Source organism: Myotis daubentonii, chromosome 12 (genome assembly GCF_963259705.1).
Source record: "Myotis daubentonii chromosome 12, mMyoDau2.1, whole genome shotgun sequence".
In the NCBI taxonomy this organism is placed as follows: Eukaryota; Metazoa; Chordata; class Mammalia; order Chiroptera; family Vespertilionidae; genus Myotis; species Myotis daubentonii.
This window is the reverse complement of record NC_081851.1, coordinates 68,192,293-68,214,885: the sequence shown is the minus strand read 5'-3', so window position 1 is coordinate 68,214,885 and position 22,593 is coordinate 68,192,293. Positions and strand designations below refer to the sequence as shown.

The window sequence follows — 22,593 nt, the reverse complement described above, 5'->3', positions numbered from 1 at the left end:
ATTATTACCCACTGTTAATAGATTAACTGTTAATAGGTTTTTAATAGGTTTGCTTTAAAAAAAAAAGATAATTCATTATTTTTATAAAAAAAGATATATGACCCTTACAAAGAATTCAACTTGGTTGGTATCATTCAGAGGTCATGCACCAGGAGATCGTGGTTCGATTCCCCATCAGGGCACATGCCCAGGTTGTGGGTTTGATCCCCACAGGAGGCAGCTGATCCATGATTCTCTCTCATCATTGATGTTTCTGTCTCTCTCTCCTTCCCTCTTCCTTTCTCTCTGAAATCAGTAAAAATATATTTTAAAAAACCAATTCAAACCATACATAATTTAAAAGGTGCAGTTATCACCCACTAGACCCACTAGAAATAACTATCATTATTATTACTACCAGTGACTATCATTTCACATGTTTCTGTGCATATATACATAAGTAGAAGAATGGAGGGATAAGGTGTTTTGCAAAAATAGTATCATAAAAGAGGTAGTTTTAAAAAATATTTTTCTTGAGCCCCAGCTGGTTTGGCTCAGTGAATAGAGTGTCGGCCTGTGGCCTGAAGGATCCTGGGTTCAGTTCTGGTCAAGGGCACATGCCCGGGTTGTGTGCTTGCTCCCCTGTAGGGGGCATGCAGGATACAGCTGATCAATGATTCTCTCTCACCATTGATGTTTCTCTCTCTCTCCCTCTTCCTTCCTCTCTGAAATCAATAAAAATATATTTTAAAAAATCTTTCTTGCGATATAAACTCATATACCATAAAGTTCACTCCTTTATATAATTTAGTGGTGTTTAGTATACTCATAAAATTGTGTATTGATTCCTACTGTCTAATTTCAGAACATTTTTATTATCCCAAAAGAAATGTCATACACATTAGCAATCTTTCTTTTTCCCCAGCTCCTATTGGCTACACCATTTTACATTCCCACCAGCAGTGCATGAGGGTTCCAGTTTCTCCACGGCCTTGTCAATATTTGTTATATCTTTGTTTTTTATTATAACTGTCTTGGTGTGTGGGTGTGAGGTGGTATTGCATTGTGGTTTTGATTTGTATTCCCTCAAGGATTAATGATATTGAGCATCATTTCATCTATTTATTGGTCATTGGTATATAATTGTAGAAGTGTATTTAAATTCTTTGCTCATTTTTAAAACAGCTTTATTGAGATATAAGTCACATTCCATGAAATTCTCCCATTTCAGGTGTACAATTCACTGACTTTTAGACGAGATCGGGCGCGTTCAGGGTGGTATGGCCGTAGACAAACTGACTTTTAGTATAGTCACAGAATTGTGCAGCTATCAGCAATTTTAGATCATTTTCATCACCTCAACAAGAAACCCTGTATTCTTTAGCTATCACTCGCCTGTCCCACCCCCTCCCCTAAGCAACTGGATAGTTTCTCAAGAGATTTATATTCTGGTTTTTCTTATCTCATTTTTAATGCAATCTCATTTTTAATGCAATGTGTATCTATAACTATCACACAGTCCCCTGTGATCATTTGCAGTAATTTATGCACTGCTGCTCTTTTTTTTAAAAAATATACTCTATTGATTTTTTACAGAGAGGAAGGGAGAGGGATAGAGAGTTAGAATCATCGATGAGAGAGAAACATCGATCAGCTGCCTCCCGCACTCCCCCCACTGGGGATGTGCCCGCAACCAAGGTACATGCCCTTGACTAGAATCGAACCTGGGACCCTTCAGTTCGCAGGCCGGTGCTCTATCCACTGAGCCAAACCGGTTCAGGCTGCACTGCTGCTCTTATCCATTAGCATGAATATTGGACATTGAACAAAGCCTGGGGGAATGTGGTATGCATTTTAAAGACAATGGGAGGAAGGTAGACTTGGCAATGTGAAGAGGGTATTCCAATCTTGGATAACCAGTAGTTTGGATATTTTCAGCATTGTACAAGTGTAATACTTCTTTAATGGTCTTTCTTGACACAGATATGTCTTGATTGACACACCTGGACAGATTGAAGTGTTCACCTGGTCAGCTTCTGGGACAATCATCACAGAGGCCCTGGTGAGTATTGTAGGTATTACTGAGAGCTAGACTTTTTTTATTGCCTGGGACCTTATGTAGAAGGGAGTAATAGAAGCTCTGTAAAGTGGTTCTCTCTTGCTAAAGAAGATAGGAAAAATCTGGGAACAGATCATGAGCCCTCTGGCTAAGGCTTTGATTATTTTGTGGCTTTAGGCATCCTCATTTCCAACGATTGTCATTTATGTAATGGACACATCAAGAAGTACCAACCCAGTGACCTTCATGTCCAACATGCTCTATGCCTGCAGGTAATTGATTATTGCTGGGCATGATATTACATCAAGGTATGAGGCCTCCTCTTCTTCTTTGAGTCCTGAGTGCGTATCCCTAGATTTGTGCTCATTCAGGTTTGCCACTCAGTTTAGTGGTTGTGAGTTGGGGAGGGGTCAGAAGAGAAAAGAGACACATGTGCTCTTGGCATTCTCTGTCAGCAGCTTCTCATCTTCCTCCTTGCTTGCTACAGAAAGAGGTAGTGTGTGAGTATGAATCTTCTGGTAGTTGCTCCCAGTTCAGTGAAATCCAAGTCTAAATAAAACAGAGCTCCTTTTCTGTATTATGATAACATGGGAAATTATAACATGGGGAGAGATTATGAGTAAAAAGGTTTATCCATAATTCTAAAATACACAGGTTTGCCCCAACGGCGGCATGATTAGGAGAGGAAGGACATGCCTCACTGGTTATGTGAATACATTAGATCTAGGAGCAAGGCATGCCGTTATTGAAGCTGAGAGAATTGGATTTTTGGGGGTACAGAAAAGCCATCACCAACATTTGCCCCTTTGAGTATGATTAGGGATGTCTCTTATTTGATGCAAGAAATCCTAGTCCAAATAGAAATCTGATGACTGACAGCATTTGCTCATTTTTTTAAAAAAATATCTTTATTGATTTCAGAGAGGAAGGGAGAGAGAAAGAGAGATAGAAACATCAATGATGAGAGAAAAACATTGATTGGCTGCCTCCTGCACGTCCCCTTCTGGGGATCAAGCCCACAACCCAGGTATGTGCCCTTGTCCGGAATTGAACCTGGGACCCTTCAGTCCACAGGCTGATGCTCTATCCACTGAGCCAAACCAGCTAGGGCCATTTGCTCATTTTTATATTAGTTGTTTAAAAGACAATTATTTGGTAAAAACAAGCAACCAAACACACACACACACACACACACACACACACACACACACACACACAGAAAATAGAATCAGTAGCAAAGCATTCTTAAAGAAAGAGAGTTATGTGTGTGTGTTTGTTGTGATGGTGGGGGTGGTTTTTCTCTTGGGAGAGGAGGACTTGTGCCTTGTAAGAATGGATACCTTATACTTCGAGTCTCAACTCAGTCCCCTTTACTCAATTCCAACTGACTGACATGGTAAACAAGAGCTGCAGTGTTTTTACTAATAATGTTTTGATGTTTGATTTTTCAGCATCTTGTACAAAACCAAGCTTCCTTTCATTGTGGTCATGAATAAAGTAAGTGGATCCTTCTGTTGTGATTCAGTCCTGTATTTGTTTTTCATCAGAACTTTGTGTTATTGGAAGATTTGGAATAGGTGGGAAATGTTATTTAGAGGCAGGAGAGTAGATTCAAGCTTAACTGAAACAGTCATGGGCACTTCTAGGGCGAAGATTCAGTCAGATTGAATATTTATCACTGACTTTCATCCCAAGTTATTTCAGCCTAGATAGAGCAGCCCCTCACTTGTAGGGTGTGGATTATTCCTCAGAATCGAGACAATGGGCGGAGATGGGACTGCTAGTCTATTGGCAACTAAAACAAAAAGACAAAACTTCCCTGTTGATTGATAGCTAGGATACAGCAAACTAGTTGACTTTAGAGCCTGGAATGGGCTGGCATCCACTGTGGTCATGGTGACTTGGCAGTGGATAGTGAAGAGAACATATAACTTCATTTAATTAACACTATACAGCAATCTTGGTTCTTTATGGCTTGTTGTAGTGGAAGAGGAACTGGGGAAAGCAGAGAAAGAAAATATATGAATGATTGCTTTCTTTCTTTATTGAATTTATTGGGTGACATTGGTTGATAACACTGTATACGTTTCAGATGTACAATTCTATAATACATCATCTGTACACTATTGTGTGTTCATCACCCCAAGTCAAGTCTCCATCACTATTTGTCCCCCTATACCCTTTTCTACCTCCCCTCACCCCTGAATAATTGCTTGTTATTATCACTACTTAATTAAAAAAGGGGGGGGCATTATTTGGTCTCTAAACTCATCTCTGGTTTCTCATAGTTGGCTTCTCTCTGTTGCAGACTGACATCATTGATCACAGCTTTGCAGTGGAATGGATGCAAGATTTTGAGGCTTTCCAAGATGCCTTGAATCAAGAGACTACATATGTCAGTAACCTGACTCGCTCGATGAGCTTGGTGTTAGATGAATTTTACAGCTCACTCAGGGTAAACTTTCTCTTCTGCTCATACCAACAGTTTCCCTAGATAACATCTTAACCCAATAGGGCTGGCTTTGAACCATCTTAGGAAGGAAATTCATTACTTTTTGAAAAGTAAATTTTAAAGCATTAACTTATTAAATACTGGAGGTTTATAGATGAATAGATAGAGACCCTACCCTCAGAGAGTTTATGGTCTAATTAGAAGAGAAGGCTACACACAGAATTAAAACAGAATTAAGAAAGATTGGAATTTGGCCCTGATGGTAGTGAGAGGGAAGATCACTTGACATGAGAAATGTTGGAGGATATAGCTTTAGAGTATGCTTTGAAGGAAGGGTAAGATTTGTATAAGCAAAAGTGGGTGTGGGTGGCAGAGCATATGTTAATTGCCCAAGTAAAGGCACTGAGATACTAATTTTCATAGAGAACACACAGTGGTTTGATTTGATAGAGAATAGATAAAAAGCCCTGCTACTTGTTTGTCCCTAATTATCTTTCTTGTTCAATTCTCTATTTTCCTTAGACTTATTGCCATGACTTTTTAGTAGACACGCTGCTTTCTGGTTTAGCTTTTATTCTTTGCTAGAGACTTCTTTAAGTATCTGAACTTTTTTGAAGATTTTAATGAAATTTGAACAAAATAATGTACACCATTAAAAAATATACATCTTTTTGCTCAGTGGCATTAATGTTGCTTTTGTCAGGTGGTAGGTGTGTCTGCTGTTCTGGGTACAGGCTTAGATGAACTCTTTGTGCAAGTCACCAGTGCTGCGGAGGAATATGAAAGGTGAGAACAAAGGACAATTCTATTGATGACATTCTTAATGACCCACAATGCTGATACGATAGCAATTTTGCCAGGCAAAGCATTTTGGTTTTCATAGCATATATATTACATTTGCCATGCGTATGTGTACTGACCACACTTAGGGGTAACTAATCCCCATTAACTGTTTTTAAAAAATAGGAGTGTAAAATCTTCACTGTATTTAATGAGTAAGAGCAGGCAGGAGTCACCAGACTTTCTGTGAAAAGCCAGATAATAATCATTTTAGACTTTGTGGACTTTGTGATCTCTGTTGCAACTGTTCAATTCTGTCATTGTAGCAAAAAAGCATCCATAGACAGTTTATAAATGAATGACCATGGCGTTCCAGTAAAACATTATTATAATAATAGGCAGCGGACTTGATTTGGCTGTTTTCCACATTGGATGACCCCATTAGCTTTAATGCTTTGGAGTCAGACAGTTAAGAGTTGGATTTCTGTTTCCTCCACTTAATGAATAACTTCTGCACGTTTCCTCAGTTGTAGTTCAGGGATAATAGCATGTATTGCTAAGGTTGTTGTGAGAATTATTTGAGAAAACATCTGGAGCACCCAGTGCAATTGCTGACACATAGTCAGCACATTTCATAATAAGTGATTGTTATTACTTGTCATAATTAATATTGGAATTCCATTTACCTAAAGGAAAGTGGAGTCAGAGCATGTAGATCTGTAGCCTGTTAGTTGCTGCATCCCCACATGCTCCTGTGGCCCCATAAATAGCAAGATCCTAACAGACCCATAGTGGTTTTCAGACACATTATTTTGAGTTTGATTCATTAGATAAGGGTTTTGTGTGTGTGTGTGTGTGTGTGTGTGTGATCGTGTGTGATCAAAGCCTTAAGGAAAAGACTGCTTTGTGTCCTTTCATAGTTGCCCTGTTAAAACCACATAATTAAAAGTTAATATATATTGGGCTTCCTAAACCCAGCAGTCCTCGCTTCTTTTACTCATCTCAAATGTTTATCCATATGAATGCTAATAAGCTCATTAGTCATTGTCTCTAGAGTTAATCTTTCCAGCTCAGCAGTCAGACGTTTTTCTTTTTTCTAGTTTCCCAGGTGAGGACAGGTACCTTGGACAGGACGGAAGAAGGAGAGAGAGATAGAAACATCAGTGAGAGAGAATCATTGATCGGCTGCCTCCTGCACACCCCCTACTGGGGATCGAGGCCGAAACCCAGGCTTGTGCTCTTGGCCGGAATTGAACTTGGGACCCTTCAGTCCACAGACTGACGCTCTATCCACTGAGCCAAGCCGGCTAGGGTGGTACCCTGGCTTTTAATTCCATAGGGATAGCATTTCAGTGAGTTACACTTGTTATGCCTGACGTTCAGTTAAGTAAGACCTTTTTTTATTTTCAGATCCCTAGGAAAACAGAAGGGATGTGTGGGCAGGCAGGACATATTTTAAACACGGCAATTTAGAAATTGTTTCTCTTTCAGGGAGTATCGTCCTGAATATGAACGTCTGAAGAAATCACTGGTAAGAGAGGGGGCTGTTTGTGTGTTTTAGGGCCACTAAAAAAACAACCTTAAACCATACACTTATCCTCTTGCCATTAATACTTTTGTTTCAGCCATCAGTGTGTCTTTTAGATACTTTTTAATTTAAATTTGTAAATGTCTATGTGTGCTTTCTGGATGTACAAAGGCCCCTTAAGTTATTTAACTTTTCTTTATTTGAAGTTTTAAAAGCCAGATTTTTCTGCCCTGGCAAGGAAACTCAATTGGTTAGAGTGTCGTTCTGATATGCCAACAAATTGATGTGTCCTCCTCCCCCAATTCCTCTCCCTCTAAAATCAATATATTTAAAAAAAATTTTTTTAAATCAGATTTTCTTGTTATATGTGCTAAGCCCTTATTGCACCCTACTCCCGCCCCTACTCCGAGGTCCATTTAAAGGCTAGTTGTAGAGTTTTGTTTAGGAAAAGAGAGGTGGCTCACAACTCTCATTTCAACGGATCAGGTGTCCTGTCCCCATTGGCCGCACTGGGCTCCATATCACCGAGTCTTCCTCCTGTATCTGCTTGAGCGGTCTTTTGGTGTATTTGTGTCCAGTTCCTGGAACTTCTGATTCAGTCTCCAGAGCCCGCCAGCCTGAACTGCTAATCAGGGCCCATACTGCTCAGTGTTTCTATCCATATTAGCCATCCCTTATCTGCCTCAATGTTTAGGAAGTCTCTGGCATTTGTATAATTGGTCATCTCCAGTCAGAAGATACATCTGACTTGGGGTTCTTTTTTGAATCTAATGATAGCTTTCTCTACATGTACAGGCCAGTGCACAGAGCCAGCAGCAGAAAGAACAACTAGAACGCCTTCAGAAAGATATGGGCTCTGTTGCCTTGGACACAGGAGCTGCGACAGGTATTGGAGGGTCTTTGGTGTTAGGGACTGAAAGTGGGTATGTTATTTCTACTCGGCAGGAAGACACTTATATTTAAGAGCGGAAAGAGAAGAGGGGGATGTTTTCCTTTGTGGGGTTTGCATATTTCTTATTAAATTTATTTCAAGGATTTTTTTCCTCTTTTTAGTGTTGAAAATAGTTTTTTTGAACGATTATATCTTCTGATGATGCTTGTGTGTACAAAACTTTTAATTTTTGTACATTAGTTTTTTTATTCTGCTACTTTTGAGTTAGTTTTGTCATTGATTCTCTAGGGATTTCTAGGTTGGTACCCATAGATAAATGTATACACTCCCACCCATCCACACTTACTGATGGGCTGGCCTTTAAAGGAGTGAAGTTCTAGTCAGGAAAGCTGTTGCTATACTCCTAGTAGAGAACATGCAAACCTGCTTGGAGGAGATGCGAGAAATGGACTGGGTTGACCAGTTACATGAACTTGCCTATGCCGTCCTGGTTGCACACCTCAGCAACATCAATTCCTATGTGCTGTGGTCTTTGGAATCACTCATGAATACACGAAGTGGCAACTGTTAAATCTGTTGCAAAGGGTCTGCTGTCCTCAGATAACCTGCTAAAAGTTGGAGGAGTTTCACTCAGTCACTTGGGGAAATCACAAGTACAGTTGTGTAATTCTGAGTTGGGCACAGAATGAAGCAGTGACTGTTGGCACACCATGCCGTCATCCTTTCTCAGGGCCGGGCCACTTGAGCTTTGTGCCCCTTGTTGCTGCTGCTTTATGACACCCTATTCCCCAGCTCATCCTCCTTGACCTCTCAGGCACCTGAAGAGAGAGTGGTCATGTCCTCCCATGGCTTTAGGTTACTTGGCACGGTTTCAGGTTCTTACCGAAACCGACCCCTGTAGGCGGAATCCCCTGCCAAGGAATAACCTGATTATACTTCTTCCTGATTATTGGAGCTCAGCCCTATGGAGTTTCCCTCAGTAGGGAATTTGCCTCTATTATTATATTCAGTTTTCCATAATCTCCCCCCACCCATCTTATTTCTGAATAATACCCTGGTTCCTCTACTCTGGGTCATTTTACACGGTGCTCTCTTCCGACCCTTTCTGGACTTAATTTCCACCAGGAAGCTTCCTCGGTGCTCCACACTGACCCTTGACTCACCAGCACCCTGGATCTGCTCAAACGTCTTGAGCATAAGAAAGTCCATCGTCTGTTCCAAGCTGTCAGCTAGTAAAAATGAGTGAGCCTGGCTGGCATGGCTTAGGGGTTGAGCATCAACCTGTGAGCCTGGGGGTCACGGTTGGATTCCCCGTCAGGACATTTGCTTGGGTTGTGGGCTCGGTCCCCAGTGTGGGGCCTGTGGGAGGCAGCTGATCAATGATTCTCTCTCATCATTGATGTTTCTATCTCTCTCCCTCTCCCTTCCTCTCTGAAATCAATTAAAAAAATATATTTTTATAAAGAATGACATTCCTACTAAGACAAGCTACTTGAGAATTATTTTCCTTAGTTTAAAAATAAGATCTTCAGCCCTAGCTGGTTTTGCTCAGTGGTTAGAATGCCGTGCTGTGGACTGAAGGGTCTTGAGTTTGATTCCGGTCAGGGGCACATGCCCGGGTTGCAGGCTCGATCCCCAAAAGGGAGTGTGCAGGAGGCAGCCAATCAATGATTCTCTCTCATCATCGATGTTTCTATCTCTTCCTCTCCCTTCCTCTCTGAAATCAATAAAAAATATATTAAAGAAAAACAAAACCTAAAAAAGACCTCTTTTTATATATATATATCTTATTGATTTTCCACAGAGAGGAAGGGAGAGAGATAGAGAGTTAGAAACATCGATGAGAGAGAAACATCGACCAGCCGCCTCCTGCACATCTCCCACTAGGGATGTGCCCACAACTAAGGTACATGCCCTTGACCAGAATCGAACCCGGGACCTTCCAGTCCGCAGGCTGACGCTCTATCCACTGAGCCAAACCGGTTTTGGAATAAAAAGACCTCTTATTAGAATAGTGAAAGCACTTTGTGAATTAGACTTGGAATGTTATGTGGTATTAACAATACATTTGGGAGAAGTAGTATCTTGCATTTTATCATGACTACTTTCATCCAGCCAAATTAAAAATTGTAGTTACTTACCGACTCAGAATCACCTTTTGGAGGAGGCATGTGTTCATGACATGCTGCTGGTGTTTTCTCTGTAGACAGCTTACCTTCTGGGCGGGACCCTTCTGACTTGATCCTCACTCGGGGAACCTTGGATGAAGAAGATGAAGAAGCAGACAGCGACACTGATGATATTGACCACAGAGGTGAGAGGTGGCTCATGAAACAGACTAGTTGCTTATCCTCATATAGTTTGGTCAGGACCTTCTTGTTAAGAGAAGGTCTTGAATATGCATCCAGTAATAGGGGAGAGGAGCCGTAGCCAATTGCTCAGTGGTTAGAGAATTGTCCTGCAGATTGAAGGGTTGCAAGTTTGATTCTGGTCAGGGGCATGTACCTCGGTTGTAGGCTCGACCGCCAGCCTCAGTCTGGGTGTGTATGGGAGGCAACCAGTCTATGTGTCTCTCACATTGATGTTTCTCACTCTCTCCCCCTCCCTTTCACTCTGTCTAAAAAGAAAAAAAATCAATGGAAAAAATATCCTTGGGTGAGGATTAACAAAAAAGAAAAAAAAATTGGGGGGAGAGGAGATGGTTAAGGTATAGCACCAGGAAAGAGTCTCACGCATTGGGAGTGCCTGGCCTTCCTGCTGAATGGTTAATATTGAGCGAGCTGATTACAGGCCTTTTATTAGTCTGTCTTCTCAAGTTAGGTCCTGACTCAGTCTGAGGAATCTAGGATTTTGTTTATTGTAATTGCTTTAAGAATACATAAGGAGGCCTCAGCAGACCTGAACTAGTCAGAAGAGACTGCAAGTAACACTTTGAGGTTAAAATGGCTCTGGAAACCCAAAAGGGTTAACTTGGCATAGTTTTATGGAATGTGAACAGAATCTATTTCTTGAAACAGCCCTTTTAGATCCTCGCTATGACCAAGAGCAAACTTCTCTTTATTCCAATGCATTGGATGCTAACATGTAAAGTGCCTCATGTGATCAGATTTATTTTATTTTTTATTTTATTTTATTTTATTTTAAATTAAATCTTTATTGTTCAGATTATTACATTTGTTCCTCTTTTTTTTCCCCCCCATAACTCCCCTCCTCCCAGTTCCCGCCCCACCCTCCGCCCTCACTCCCCACCCACTGTCCTCATCCATAGGTGCACGATTTTTGTCCAGTCTCTTCCCACATCTCCCACACCCCTTTCCCCCCCAAGAATAGTCAGTCCATTCCCTTTCTATGTCCCTGATTCTATTATAATCAACAGTTCATTCTGTTCATCAGATTATTTATTCACTTGATTCTTAGATTCACTTGTTGATAGATGCATATTTGTTGTTCATAATTTGTATCTTTACCTTTTTCTTCCTCTTCCTCTTCTTAAAGGATACCTTTCAGCATTTCATATAATCCTGGTTTGGTGGTGATGAACTCCTTTAGCTTTTCCTTATCTGTGATGCTCTTTATCTGACCTTCAATTCTGAATGATAGCTTTGCTGGATAAAGTAATCTTGGTTGTAGGTTCTTGGTATTCATCACTTTGAATATTTCTTGCCACTCCCTTCTGGCCTGCAAAGTTTCTGTTGAGAAATCCGCTGACAGTCGTATGGGTATTCCCTTGTAGGTAACTGAGTTTCTTTCTCTTGCTGTTTTTAAGATTCTCTCTTTATCTTTTGCTCTTGGCATTTTAATGATGATGTGTCTTGGTGTGGTCCTCTTTGGATTCCTTTTGTTTGGGGTTCTCCGCGCTTCTTGGACCTGTAAGTCCATTTCTTTCACCAGGTGGGGGAAGTTTTCTGTCATTATTTCTTCAAATAGGTTTTCAATATCTTGCTCTCTCTCATCTTCTGGCACCCCTATAATTCTGATGTTGGTACGCTTGAAGCTGTCCCAGAGGCTCCTTACACTATCCTCGCATTTTTGGATTCTTTTTTCATTTTGCTTTTCCGGTTGGATGTTTTTTGCTTCCTCGCATTTCAAATCATTGACTTGATTCTTGCGCTCCTCTGGTCTGCTGTCGGGCATCTGTATAATATTCGTTATTTCAGTCCGTGTATGCTTAATTTCTAGTTGGTTCCCCAATATAAGATCGAGGGTCTTATTAGTTTTCGTGTAGAGCTCATTAAGTTTATCGGCAGCTTCTAAACAGTTCTTGAGAGACCTTAAAAGTGTGGTTCTGAACTCTATATCTTCCATTGACAATTTTGTCCTGTTTCTTTGTCTCCGCATTTTGTTATGCTTCCTTGGTGCACCCCCTAGTGGTCTTTGTGCGCAGTCTTATAGTTAAATCTTGATTGTTGTAGGTAATTCCAGGGAGGGTTTGACCTCCAGGCCAAGTGGCTATGAGAATCAGCTGTGTCAGCAGTGAGAGAACTTCTGTCCTCTAGGGAGGTCCTAATTTAGCCTTTGCCTGAGGCTATCCGGCAAATGCCTCTGTGCAGGGCTTGGGTGGGGCGGGTCGCACAGGATCAACAGGGTGGGCCAGAGAGAGCAGTTATGGTGGCTCTCAGTCCTGTCCCCAGGGGCTCTGCCTCTCTGAGTCCCAGCACCCGCTGCAGAGCTCGGAGAGAAAGCTGCACTCGCTCTGACTGAAGCCAGACAGTCCCACTTCTCCCGTTTGAGTCTGGGTCCCTAAAGACTCGCCCGGATCTGGTGCTCAGAGTCTGCGACTCCCTCCCGATTGAAAACAACAACCGCGCCCTCCGCCGCCAGCCCGCTCCGCGCACTCCGCACCTCAGAATTTGACTTCAGCACTGCGCCTCCTCTGAGTGTCCGTGTGCGTTTCTCTTTCCTCCTAGTTGTAGGACTTCCACTCAGCCAGCGTTCCTGTGGTTCTGGGTGATGTCCCTTCCGTTTTTTGGTTTCACTTTTGAAGTAGTTGTTCAAAGCAGCAAACTCCGGCGTTAACCTATGCCGCCATCTTGGTTCTCCAAAAAGAGATTTATTGAAGTATAATTTATAGAGTAAAACCCACCTTTTAAAAGTTTCTAGTTTGGTGAGTTGTACATTTTTTTTCCCAAATTATAAGAGAAAGTTTATTTAGAAAGTTACAGAGGTAGTAGAAGTGAGGCCCTCCAAGAGGGCCCTTGGAGCTTAGGAGAGAGAAAGGCAAAGGTAAGGTGCCTTTGGGGAAGAAGAAAAGGATGGGAAAAGCTCAGGCATGCGAGAGAGAGAGACAGAGACAGAGACAGAGAGAGAGAGAGACAGAGAGAGAGAGAGAGAGGGAGAGAGAGCGAGCGCGCGCGCCTCTTGAGGAGTTTTAACACATAGAGTCTTGTAACCACCATCATAATCAATATACAGAACACTTCCATTACCCCCCAAGTTCTCAAGCCATTTTTATTCAGTCCCTTCCTGCATACCTAGTTCCTGGCAGTCACTGATCTAATTTCTGTTCCTATAATTTTGCCTTTTCCAGATTGTCTTATAATTGGAATGACAGTATTTAACTTGCATTCAACTTTTTTCAGTCAGTATAATGCTTTTGTGATTTGTTGCATGTATTAGTAGTGTTTTTTACAGTTGAGTAATACTCCATTATATGGATCTATCACAGTTTGTTTATGCATTCACCACCTGGTTGACATTTGGGTTATTTCTAGATTTTAGCTCTAATAACTAAAGCTGCTATTAACATTCATTAATAGATCTTGGTGTGGACATACGTTTCCATTTCCTTTGGATGAAAATACTTAGAAGTGGGACCTCATTTTAGTTACTTTATGAGGGGGGTTTTTCCCCCACTTACAGATAAAAGAAACTGTACATTTTGGGCCACATGGTAAGCATGCTCTGGGAGATTTTTCCTGACTGGGAGAAGTGAACACTTAGTTTCTTAGAAACAGAGTACTGTGTCTGATGGACGGGTGGCAGCAGGTCTCATCTACCTGCCTAATGGGAGAGTGTAAAAAGAATTGACCTTTCTTTCCTTGCAGTTACGGAGGAAAGTCATGAAGAGCCAGCGTTCCAGAATTTTATGCAAGAATCAATGGCACAGTACTGGAAGAGAAACAAATAGTTTCTAGATGTCCAAAAGTTTGGAACTCGGTGAAGAAACTATCCTTACCTCTGACTGGGGTTCCTATAAAGAACAATTTTGTACAGAATAGCAGAGTTTCTCTTATTAGGGAGATTTCCTGACTCCAGTGAAGCCAAGGATAGAAGAAATTTGGACCTGGCAGGTAGATGTTGATTCCCTGTGGCCTTTCCCTAGGATTTTGCAAGGAAGGATTTTCTGACTGTTCTTGGATGCTGGTGTTCTGCCTGTAAACCTTCACGTTTTATCATTTGAACTCAAGTACTTTTGCTGCTAACGGATGGAAGAGAGAACATATTGTTCACTTCAGATCTCTATTACTAGGCAGTATTTATAACCTCTATTTCCCAAGCATGTTGCCCTTGACCCATGAGTTTCCCTCCTTTTAGCAGAATGGGAGATAAGAAACATGAGCTTGTACAGAGTGGCAGTGGAGTCTCTCCTTGGCAACCAGTCAATGTTGATATGAAATGCTTGGTAGCTCATTATAGGTTTGTTGAAGAAAGTGGACAAAACATAATAAGAATCCTGTTTTTGATGGTGACTTGGATAGAGATTTTAATTTTAACTTTGGTATAAGCCTGCCTGTCAGAATTTAAAATAAGAAAATTATATAATTATAAATAATTTCACTTCTGTTGATCAGAGAGGTTTAAAGACACATGCCCAAACCTGACTCAGTAAGGTGATGTTTACTGAAGTTTTCCTGGTTACACACACCTGGTAACCAGGTATAGAGCCAGGCCCTGTTTGCATTTTACTTTGAACTTAATGCAAAATATGCTTGGTGATTTTCTGAAGGCCATGGACTTGGGTCAGGTGTACATTCCATATATAACAATCATGGTTTACCCTGCCTCCATTCTTCACAGTATCTCAAAATGTAGTGCATTTCTCCTGAGGAATTTTTCTCTGCCTAATCTGTCCTCCAGTGGTTCTGGAAGTGTGGTCTCTGGGCCAGAAGCATCAGCATCACCAGGGAAATTGTTAGAAAGGGAACACTGAAGACCTGAATCAGAAACTGGGGGTGGGGCCCAGCAATCTGTTTGAACCACTGATCTAACAACCCAAACAACCTGGGACAATTCTAGGCCAGATGACTCTCAGGTATCAGCCATATGACCTGCTTTATCAGAGGACCCCAACTTTGACCATCTGGTGCCTCTTCTCCAATTTAAACATTCTAAAAATAAAAGCATTTTTTTTTTACCATGAAGTATTAATTTCAATATTCTGTACCTAGTGGGAACCACTGGTCTAAAATTTTGAATCTATAAGAGGAAACCATTTGCACAGCAAAACTCTGAACATACATGGTTTTCCCCTTAGTGCCTTTGAATACTTTTTCCTTAAAGAATAATTTGTATGGCCTATACTATATGCTCCATAAGGGTAGGCATAATGTCTTGATTTTGGTCTTGATTAAAGGAGTGCTCTAAATTGCACAAGATTAGTAATCTGCATCCATAAACTTCAGCAAAATTTAACACGCAGGCACCTATTACCAAGGCATAAAGCACATGTGTGCTAATTACTCCTAATTATTCTGATGCTGCATCATTTACATAATAAGTACTGATTGAGATTATCAGATGCTAAGTAGGGCAGTACTGGAATGGCTGAGTGACAATAGTAAAGGTCAGGATATGATGTAGAGTAGAAAGCCTCTTTTTAGAGGCTACCCATCGTAGAAGCACAATTTGCAGATGTAGAATTCTGGCAAAGCAATGGGACTGCTGGCCTCTGATGGCCAAGCAGATGCAACAAATAAACACAAACCTATCTTTGGACAGTTCCTGTTTGTTTTATTCACAAAGGAGAAAATGAAAGAGGCAAATAAATGTACATAGAGAAAATATTTTAAAAATCTTAGTGGAAATAAAGATAAGGATGAGGATAGATGGAACAAATCTAAAGAAACAAGGAAAAAATCTGTGGATGGGATAGGAGAGGGCTGTCTGGATAAGCAAAAAGGCTGTGTTACCATAGACTTGGTTTTATGAGACTTCATGGGCAACAAAAGTTTTAGAAAGACTCCAGATGGGTAAGTTGTGCAGAGTTAGCGATATCTTGCTAGGTGTTAGTACTGGATTCCCAATGACAACCAAACATGAAGTAAATTAAAAAAACTGACATCTGATACCAGCATACATTTACTTGTGAATCTTATTCAAGCACAACTTTGAGGTTTAATAGCATCTTAGTCTTCACAGCAGCCCTGCAACATGGGTCAAAGTGGTACAGTTCTCAGTTGTGCAAGAGAAATGGCCTTAGAGAAGCTAAGCAACGGGTCTAGTCACAAGGACAACCGTCAAAGACAGTGCTCTGACCTCCTGATTACCATCCCAGCATCATGACATACCTGTAAAATGTGGCTTGGCTGGTGTGGAAAATTACAAAAACTGAATGCAAAAGTAATATGCAAACTTGTTTGGTTAAGTCCAATTTCACTGAAATCAGGAAAATCCACTGTGTTTAAGAGTCAAATCGCTATGGAAACAAATCTGAATATATCAGGTTTTCTGTTGGGTTTGTAGGTTTGGACAGGAAATCTCTTTTCCTTTTATATTTTCCTAATCCTCTTCTTGCAGCGCTGGTTGAAAACGGGGGAGGATCCCATGAGGCTATCAGTGGAGTGGGAGCCGTAGCTGCTGTCTGAGTCATCCGGGCTCTGGGGGATTCCAGCTTCACTCATGCCTGACATGGGCTCCTCGAAGACGTCGCTGCCCAGCACGCCGTGCCCAGAGACATTGCCTTCTTCGCTCTCTTGAGGCTCCATTTTCACGTGCGCCAGATTCCAAAGAGGGGAAGCATTTACCTCTGTACCTAAAAATGGAAGAACATATAACTACAGACCGTCCTCGGGTTACGTCGGACAAGATGTGCATCGTTTCGTGGTTACGTCACCTCCCATTTATTTATAAAAAAAAAAGGTTCTGTTATTTCGACGTATGTACATATGTGCTTTATGGTTTTTTTTATTATTTACCACAAGTAAAGGTCAGGAATTGTTATCTTTTAAATTTTTTTTACTGTTTCACTTCATTACTGCTGTGTATGTGCTCCATGTGAGTGACATAGGTGCTTATGTAGGTGGGTTCCGACTTATGGCAAAAATGGCGTTACACTGAGCCGTAGGAACGGCTCTCTGATGTAACCCGAGGACCCACTGTACTGGTAAGCCAATTCTGGAACCAAGTAGAATAAATATCCTACGCAGAGCAGACTGATGGCCTTTGAGCTCAGCTTATATTCTGACTATTGGCTGGAGAATATGGTTATAATTCTCTGCTTCAAAAAGTTAGACCAACTCTGAAGATCTTCCTTTCCACTTCTTCCTTCACCCTTCCTCATCCACCCCCATTTTTCTGAACCAGGGAAGTAAAACTGCATGCATGTGGCAAGATTCCCTGTCTCATGGCCCAAAGGCAGGCACAACCACAGGCTCTTGCTCAGTTATGTTTGCTTGTCCTTCCTTCCTTTAATGGGACTGCCTTGTTTTCCTGCCTTTTGTTTGGGTCCCTGGTCCTATCTCATTATGAAAAGTTAATGATCACGCCACAATGCTAGCAGTTCATGGACTGCTGAAAAGAGACATGGCCCCCAAGTCTGCAACAAGGCCCTCTGTGTGTCCAGCAATACTGTTCTGTGGGCATTCTCCATGGTGAAAGGCTCTGCCACACAGTTGTAAGAAATATGGCCTAATTCTGTTTATGCCACACTGGAGGATTCGCTGTTTGCTTCCTTTGAGCATTGATGAAATGACAAATTATATTTGTAAAGAACCAAGTGTCTAGACTAATTGCAGTCTCACTGACTTAAGGATCAAGTCATCCTGGTTTGTAAGGTCATCGCGGAGTCTATCTGGAAGAAGGGGCCAGCTGCCTGTGTAGCCCCTTGCAAGCGCTTTTAGTTCCAATTTGTTGCGTTACTCTAGCAAGGAAGCCCGACTATCAAATATCCTTGAGCAATTAACACTCCTCATTTATCTGGAAGTTGTCTTAATTGAGTACAAGCACCAGGAAGGACCAACAGATACTAAGGGAGGGAGAGGACATCTGCCTACCTAGCTGGGTCATTAACTTGTAAACAGTAGGACAACATATATTACATCCATATCCTAACTAGGAATTATTTTAAAAATGCTTGTTCTCTAATTACGAAGAGAAGAATGTTGGTATCTCTAGAGCAGTGAAGCTGTACTTGTCTTTAGACTTTTCATTCTGCCCTTTCCTGCTTTTGTTCTTCAGAGTGTAGTTCCATAAGGTAAAAAGTACTGAGATTGGTAGATATCCCAGAATCAAGTGTAAGCTGATTTCTCTTACTTGAAGCCTGTGGTGAAGCCTCAACCTCCAGGTTAGACGGGAAGCGCTCGCTCTGAGCCCCGAGGACTCCCATGGGCAGTGACTGGTCTCCAGAAGCAAGGTCAGCCTCCAGTTCCTCGCTGACCGGGAAGGTGATGTCACTCACAGGTTCCTCCTTGATCTTTACAGGTTTAGTGTCCTCTGAGGCCTTCTCAGGATTGACAATCCTTTCATACTCTTCAGAAAGTTGCTTACTGATCTGTTGGCAAGCAAGAGACAATTTTCCAAAGAAATGTTGGAAACAAGTTGGAAAAGCCAACAGACTATGAATAAAGCACCCACTGCCAATGGGAGGAATCTGCTTCAGATGTTGAGTTTGCATCTGTAAATGATAGACATGTAAAGAAAATTTGTTTGCAGAGTGTGTGTGTGTCATTAATTGAAAGTTACATAAAGGTGAAAAATAGAGATAAATCAGAAATGGGACAAAAGATCACATTTTTGGCTATAAAAGTAACAGTTAAGTGTGGGGAGCCGATATAGGGTTAAGCCTCGGACTGACCTGTGGGCAAAGTCACAAACAATTCCCAGCTTAGAAGGCACAGTCCTCTTAGCATAATTAGGCTTGACCTTATGAGGCTCCCTAGATCTTATCTGGGAAGCTAATGGGCTGAGGAAGTGCAGGAAGTATAACCATGGTATAAACAAGTGACACTCACAAGAACAAAAACAAGTGAAACTCACAAGAACAGTGTAACTTTGGAAACCACTACCTTGTTTACCTCTCACTATAAAATAAAGGCTCAGCTTGCCTTGGGATCTCTCTCTCTGTGGCCTCAGCCAGGCACAGGGAAGATCCACGGAGACTAAGGAAAGCTAGAGAGTTCTGAACGCTGTCTCCGTGTAAAACATACTTCGCCGACTCCGTCCACACCTTTGGGAACCCCTGGACCGCTGGGGCTGGACCCCAGCAGTTAAGCCCTAACTGGTTTGGCTCAGTGGAGAGAGTGTCGGCCTGCGGACTGAAGGGTCCCCGGTTCCATTCTGGTCAAGGGCATGTACCTTGGTTGCGGGCACATCCCCAGTAGGGGGTGTGCAGGAGGCAGCTGACCAATGTTTCTCTCTCATCAATATTTCTAACTCTCTCTCCTTCTCCCTTCCTCTCTGTAAAAAATCAATAAAATATATTTTAAAAAAAAGAGTAACAGTTAACATATGTACCCCAGGTGGGTAATGAATGGTGTAGGAACTCTGGACCACTTGGCAAAGACTTTTTGTTGTCTATGTAAATGTATACAGCTTACACAGCATTAAAAATTCTTTACGATATTTTAGGTTTGGGGAAACCTAAACAGTGATCAAATTGCTTGCATAAGGCCACAGTGGTTAAGAGAGGAGATATTTCTGGTTCTAACCCAAAATGGTGTCTCTCCCTGCTTTCCCACCGTGGGCAGTATCACTTCACTGTTTTGTCTGGCCAGGTCATTGATGAGGCCAGTGAATCTCATCTAGGGCCATGAGGAAAGTAGGTTACGTTCTCTGTTCCAAGATGCTGTGCTCTGCATTCTACAGCAATTGTGGGATCCTGCTGAGCACCCTAGCCTGCGTTCCCCAGGGCGTCGCCTCACCTGTAGCATGTAACTGTGATAGTCCTTGATGCGGTGCTGCCAGAACTTCTGGAGGGAGAGCACACTGCCAATGCCCACTTCATGGAATACCTGCTCCATGACGTCAGGAAAAGGCGTCTGCCCCAGCCGGGCCTCCCGATCCACAGCAAAGCGCAGCAACTTGGTGAACTTAAGGCAATACTCATGTGCCACGTCAGTTAGGGTCTCCAGGACACTTTCATTTGCACACTCGAAGCCTGCATGGGCCAGGATGGTGGCCACTGCCTGGTAGAGGAGCTGCCGGCAGGAGTGCCAGCTGAGTTCAGTCACAGGTTCCCCTTTCCCACTGAAAGCAGACACACGGTAGTAGTGTTACGAGCGCTCCTGCAAAAGGGTGACCTGTCCTGTCTCCCTAGAAGTTTTACAATTCCAATCAAACCACTGGCCCAGCGTTCCAGGAAAATTCTATGCAGTTACACAGCCCAGTTTTCTTTTTTTTTAAATAAAAAAATATATTTTATTGATTTTTTTTACAGAGAGTAAGGGAAAGGGATAGTTAGAAACATCGATGAGATAGAAACATCGATCAGCTGCCTCCTGCACACCCCTTACTGGGGATATGCCCGCAACCCAGGTACATGCCCTTGACCGGAATCGAACCTGGGACCTTTCAGTCCGCAGGCCGACGCTCTATCCACTGAGCCAAACCGGTCAGGGCCCCAGTTTTCTTTACTGCTTGATGGGGCGTGTCTAAGTAACCCACAGTCTTATCTCTGAGCTCCTCCAATTACATAAAGCTTGAATAGGCGATACATACCTATAAGAAACAGTGTAAAAGGGTGTCTAGTAAAAAGGAAGTTTCCTTCTTATACCAATTGCTCAATTTTTATGACTGTTAGGATCTGATTGACTTTAACAGTGGAGCTCAGACACTGCTCAATGGTGCTCAGGTTATTTCACTAGAACATCGTTTCCTCACATGCTGGGCAACATATGGCCTTTCAGAAATTTACAGTCCCAGTTAGGAGATTCTTAAATAACTGCAACAGTCCATTTGTAAAACTGGGAAAGCAACTCAATTTTATAAAAGCAACTCAAAACATACACAGCTTACACAGCATTTTTATCCTCTCCTATGCTGTGAAATGGGTAGCATCCATATTATTATTCCTATTTGGCAGGTGAGGAAACAGGTTCAGAGGGGCTCACTTGCCAAAAGCTGTTTGGGTATTATTAATAAGTGTCATGTGGAGCTTCTGACTCCAGGTCCCGTGTTCTTCATAATACAACAAATTGCACTTAATCACTATTGCAGAAATCTTAATCTCTCCAAGAAAAAACTTCAAAAGCTGTCTGATCTCCTAAAAATAACTTCTAACAATCCTGTAATAATGTACCTGTCTCCTGAGATTTCCTATCTATCCTCTGCCTCCCCTTGACAAAGGAAGAAAATAAGTAGTTAAAATATAAAAAATAGTATACAGAAAATGATTCTTCCCTGCTCCGTACTTGGCACATGTCACCATTTGCTGTACAAAGAGTGCTGGAGGAACTATCCACCCACTACTATTATCTGCTCAGTAGCAACTACTGCAATTCACACAATAGTTGGATTATAAGAAAACCAACTGCCAAATAACTTTCCATTTACTGTTTCCATCATCATTTCCCAGGCCAGATCTATGCCAAACACTTTAGGCCTCAGAAGTGCCTAATAAACAGATAGCTTCTCTTGAGTAATATATGGACCTATATATTTTCAAAGGAAAATAATTCTTTTGGCACTCCCATAACTGATGCAAATTATTTTTGTTAGACAGCTTCTTAAATATGTATAAAACAAACTAGGTATGAACTTTGGATGTTTATCGCTCTTCTTCACAATTAAAGTTAGAAAATTGACACAAATTGCAAAATTCTAAATAACGCCATCAATTTAATATGATGGATGGTATTATTTTGTTACCACTAAGTTGCCCATACATTATTACATAGTTATTCCTCCTACATTCACTATTCCCAAGACTTCACAGTGACATCATCTGGCCTCTATTTGGCACACTGCAACTTTTACGTATTATGTCTATTCCTGTTCTTTTCTCAGTAGTTTGTGACAATTAAAATAGTACTATTATCATCAATAGGCAGATACAATAAGTGATATACAATATTATGTAGACTTTTTCCAAACAAATTTAACCTGAATCTAATCTTGAGGAAATATTAGCAAATCCAGTAAGTGGCACATTCTACAAAACAAATGATCTGAATGCTTAAAAAAATAAAATGCAATACATGAATCTTTTATTAGGTCCTGGATTGTGGAAAATTATCTACAAAAGATATTTTGGGGATAACTGGTGGAATCTGAATATGGACTTATTATATGATATCATTTAATTAGCATCCATTTACTTTGGTATAATAATAACACTGAGATTATGCAGGAAAACATCCTTATTAGAATAAGTTGAAGAATTCAGACATGAAATACTGTGATGTTTGCAACCTTAAAATATTTGGCATAAAAAAGTGTGTGTATATGTATTTGCGTGTACACACACATATGGGAGAAAGTAAATATGGCATAATGTTAACAATTGGTGAATCCAGGTTAAGGGTACTTGGGTGTTCATTGTACTGTTATTTAAATGTTTCTGAAGGTCTGGCAAATTTCAAAATGAAAAGAAAAAGGTAGTAATTTGGCACCAAATGCAAACATACACACTGACATCTAGTAGTAGTACTAGGTTATAAGTCAGTCATTCAGAGGATCTGGAGCAAGACTTCTCAAACTTAAATACACGCATGAATCTCTTGGAGATTTGTTAAAATGAAGGTTATAAT

The 22,593-nt window shown here is 41.3% G+C and overlaps 2 protein-coding genes across 6 annotated transcripts in view; one reads left to right on the top strand and one right to left on the bottom strand.

The window, feature by feature from the left end:
- Positions 1 to 16,783, top strand: part of GPN1 (GPN-loop GTPase 1) — a 22,869-nt gene extending 6,086 nt beyond the window's left edge. The window contains exons 6-15 of one of the 3 annotated variants that reach the window (XR_009448019.1): positions 1,963 to 2,041; positions 2,216 to 2,310; positions 3,490 to 3,535; positions 4,347 to 4,493; positions 5,194 to 5,276; positions 6,762 to 6,801; positions 7,594 to 7,684; positions 9,897 to 10,004; positions 13,735 to 13,980; positions 16,427 to 16,783. Coding sequence is in view for 2 of the 3 variants with exons in the window: in XM_059660269.1 (XP_059516252.1) it covers positions 1,963 to 2,041; positions 2,216 to 2,310; positions 3,490 to 3,535; positions 4,347 to 4,493; positions 5,194 to 5,276; positions 6,762 to 6,801; positions 7,594 to 7,684; positions 9,897 to 10,004; positions 13,735 to 13,817 (772 nt within the window). In the remaining variant the exon portion in view is untranslated. Of the gene's footprint in view, positions 1 to 1,962; positions 2,042 to 2,215; positions 2,311 to 3,489; positions 3,536 to 4,346; positions 4,494 to 5,193; positions 5,277 to 6,761; positions 6,802 to 7,593; positions 7,685 to 9,896; positions 10,005 to 13,734; positions 15,976 to 16,426 lie in introns of those variants that run through there. The other 2 variants (XM_059660269.1, XM_059660268.1) reach the window with 2 other exon arrangements.
- The window catches only part of SUPT7L (SPT7 like, STAGA complex subunit gamma), a 10,478-nt gene continuing 3,504 nt past the window's right edge, over positions 15,620 to 22,593 (bottom strand). For all 3 annotated transcript variants that reach the window (XM_059660266.1, XM_059660265.1, XM_059660267.1), the window contains exons 3-5: positions 19,768 to 20,092; positions 18,161 to 18,398; positions 15,620 to 16,661 (exon numbers count right to left, since the gene is read on the bottom strand). In XM_059660266.1, coding sequence (XP_059516249.1) covers positions 16,399 to 16,661; positions 18,161 to 18,398; positions 19,768 to 20,092 — 826 coding nt within the window. In that variant the 3' untranslated portion in view covers positions 15,620 to 16,398. The remainder of the gene's footprint in view (positions 16,662 to 18,160; positions 18,399 to 19,767; positions 20,093 to 22,593) is intronic.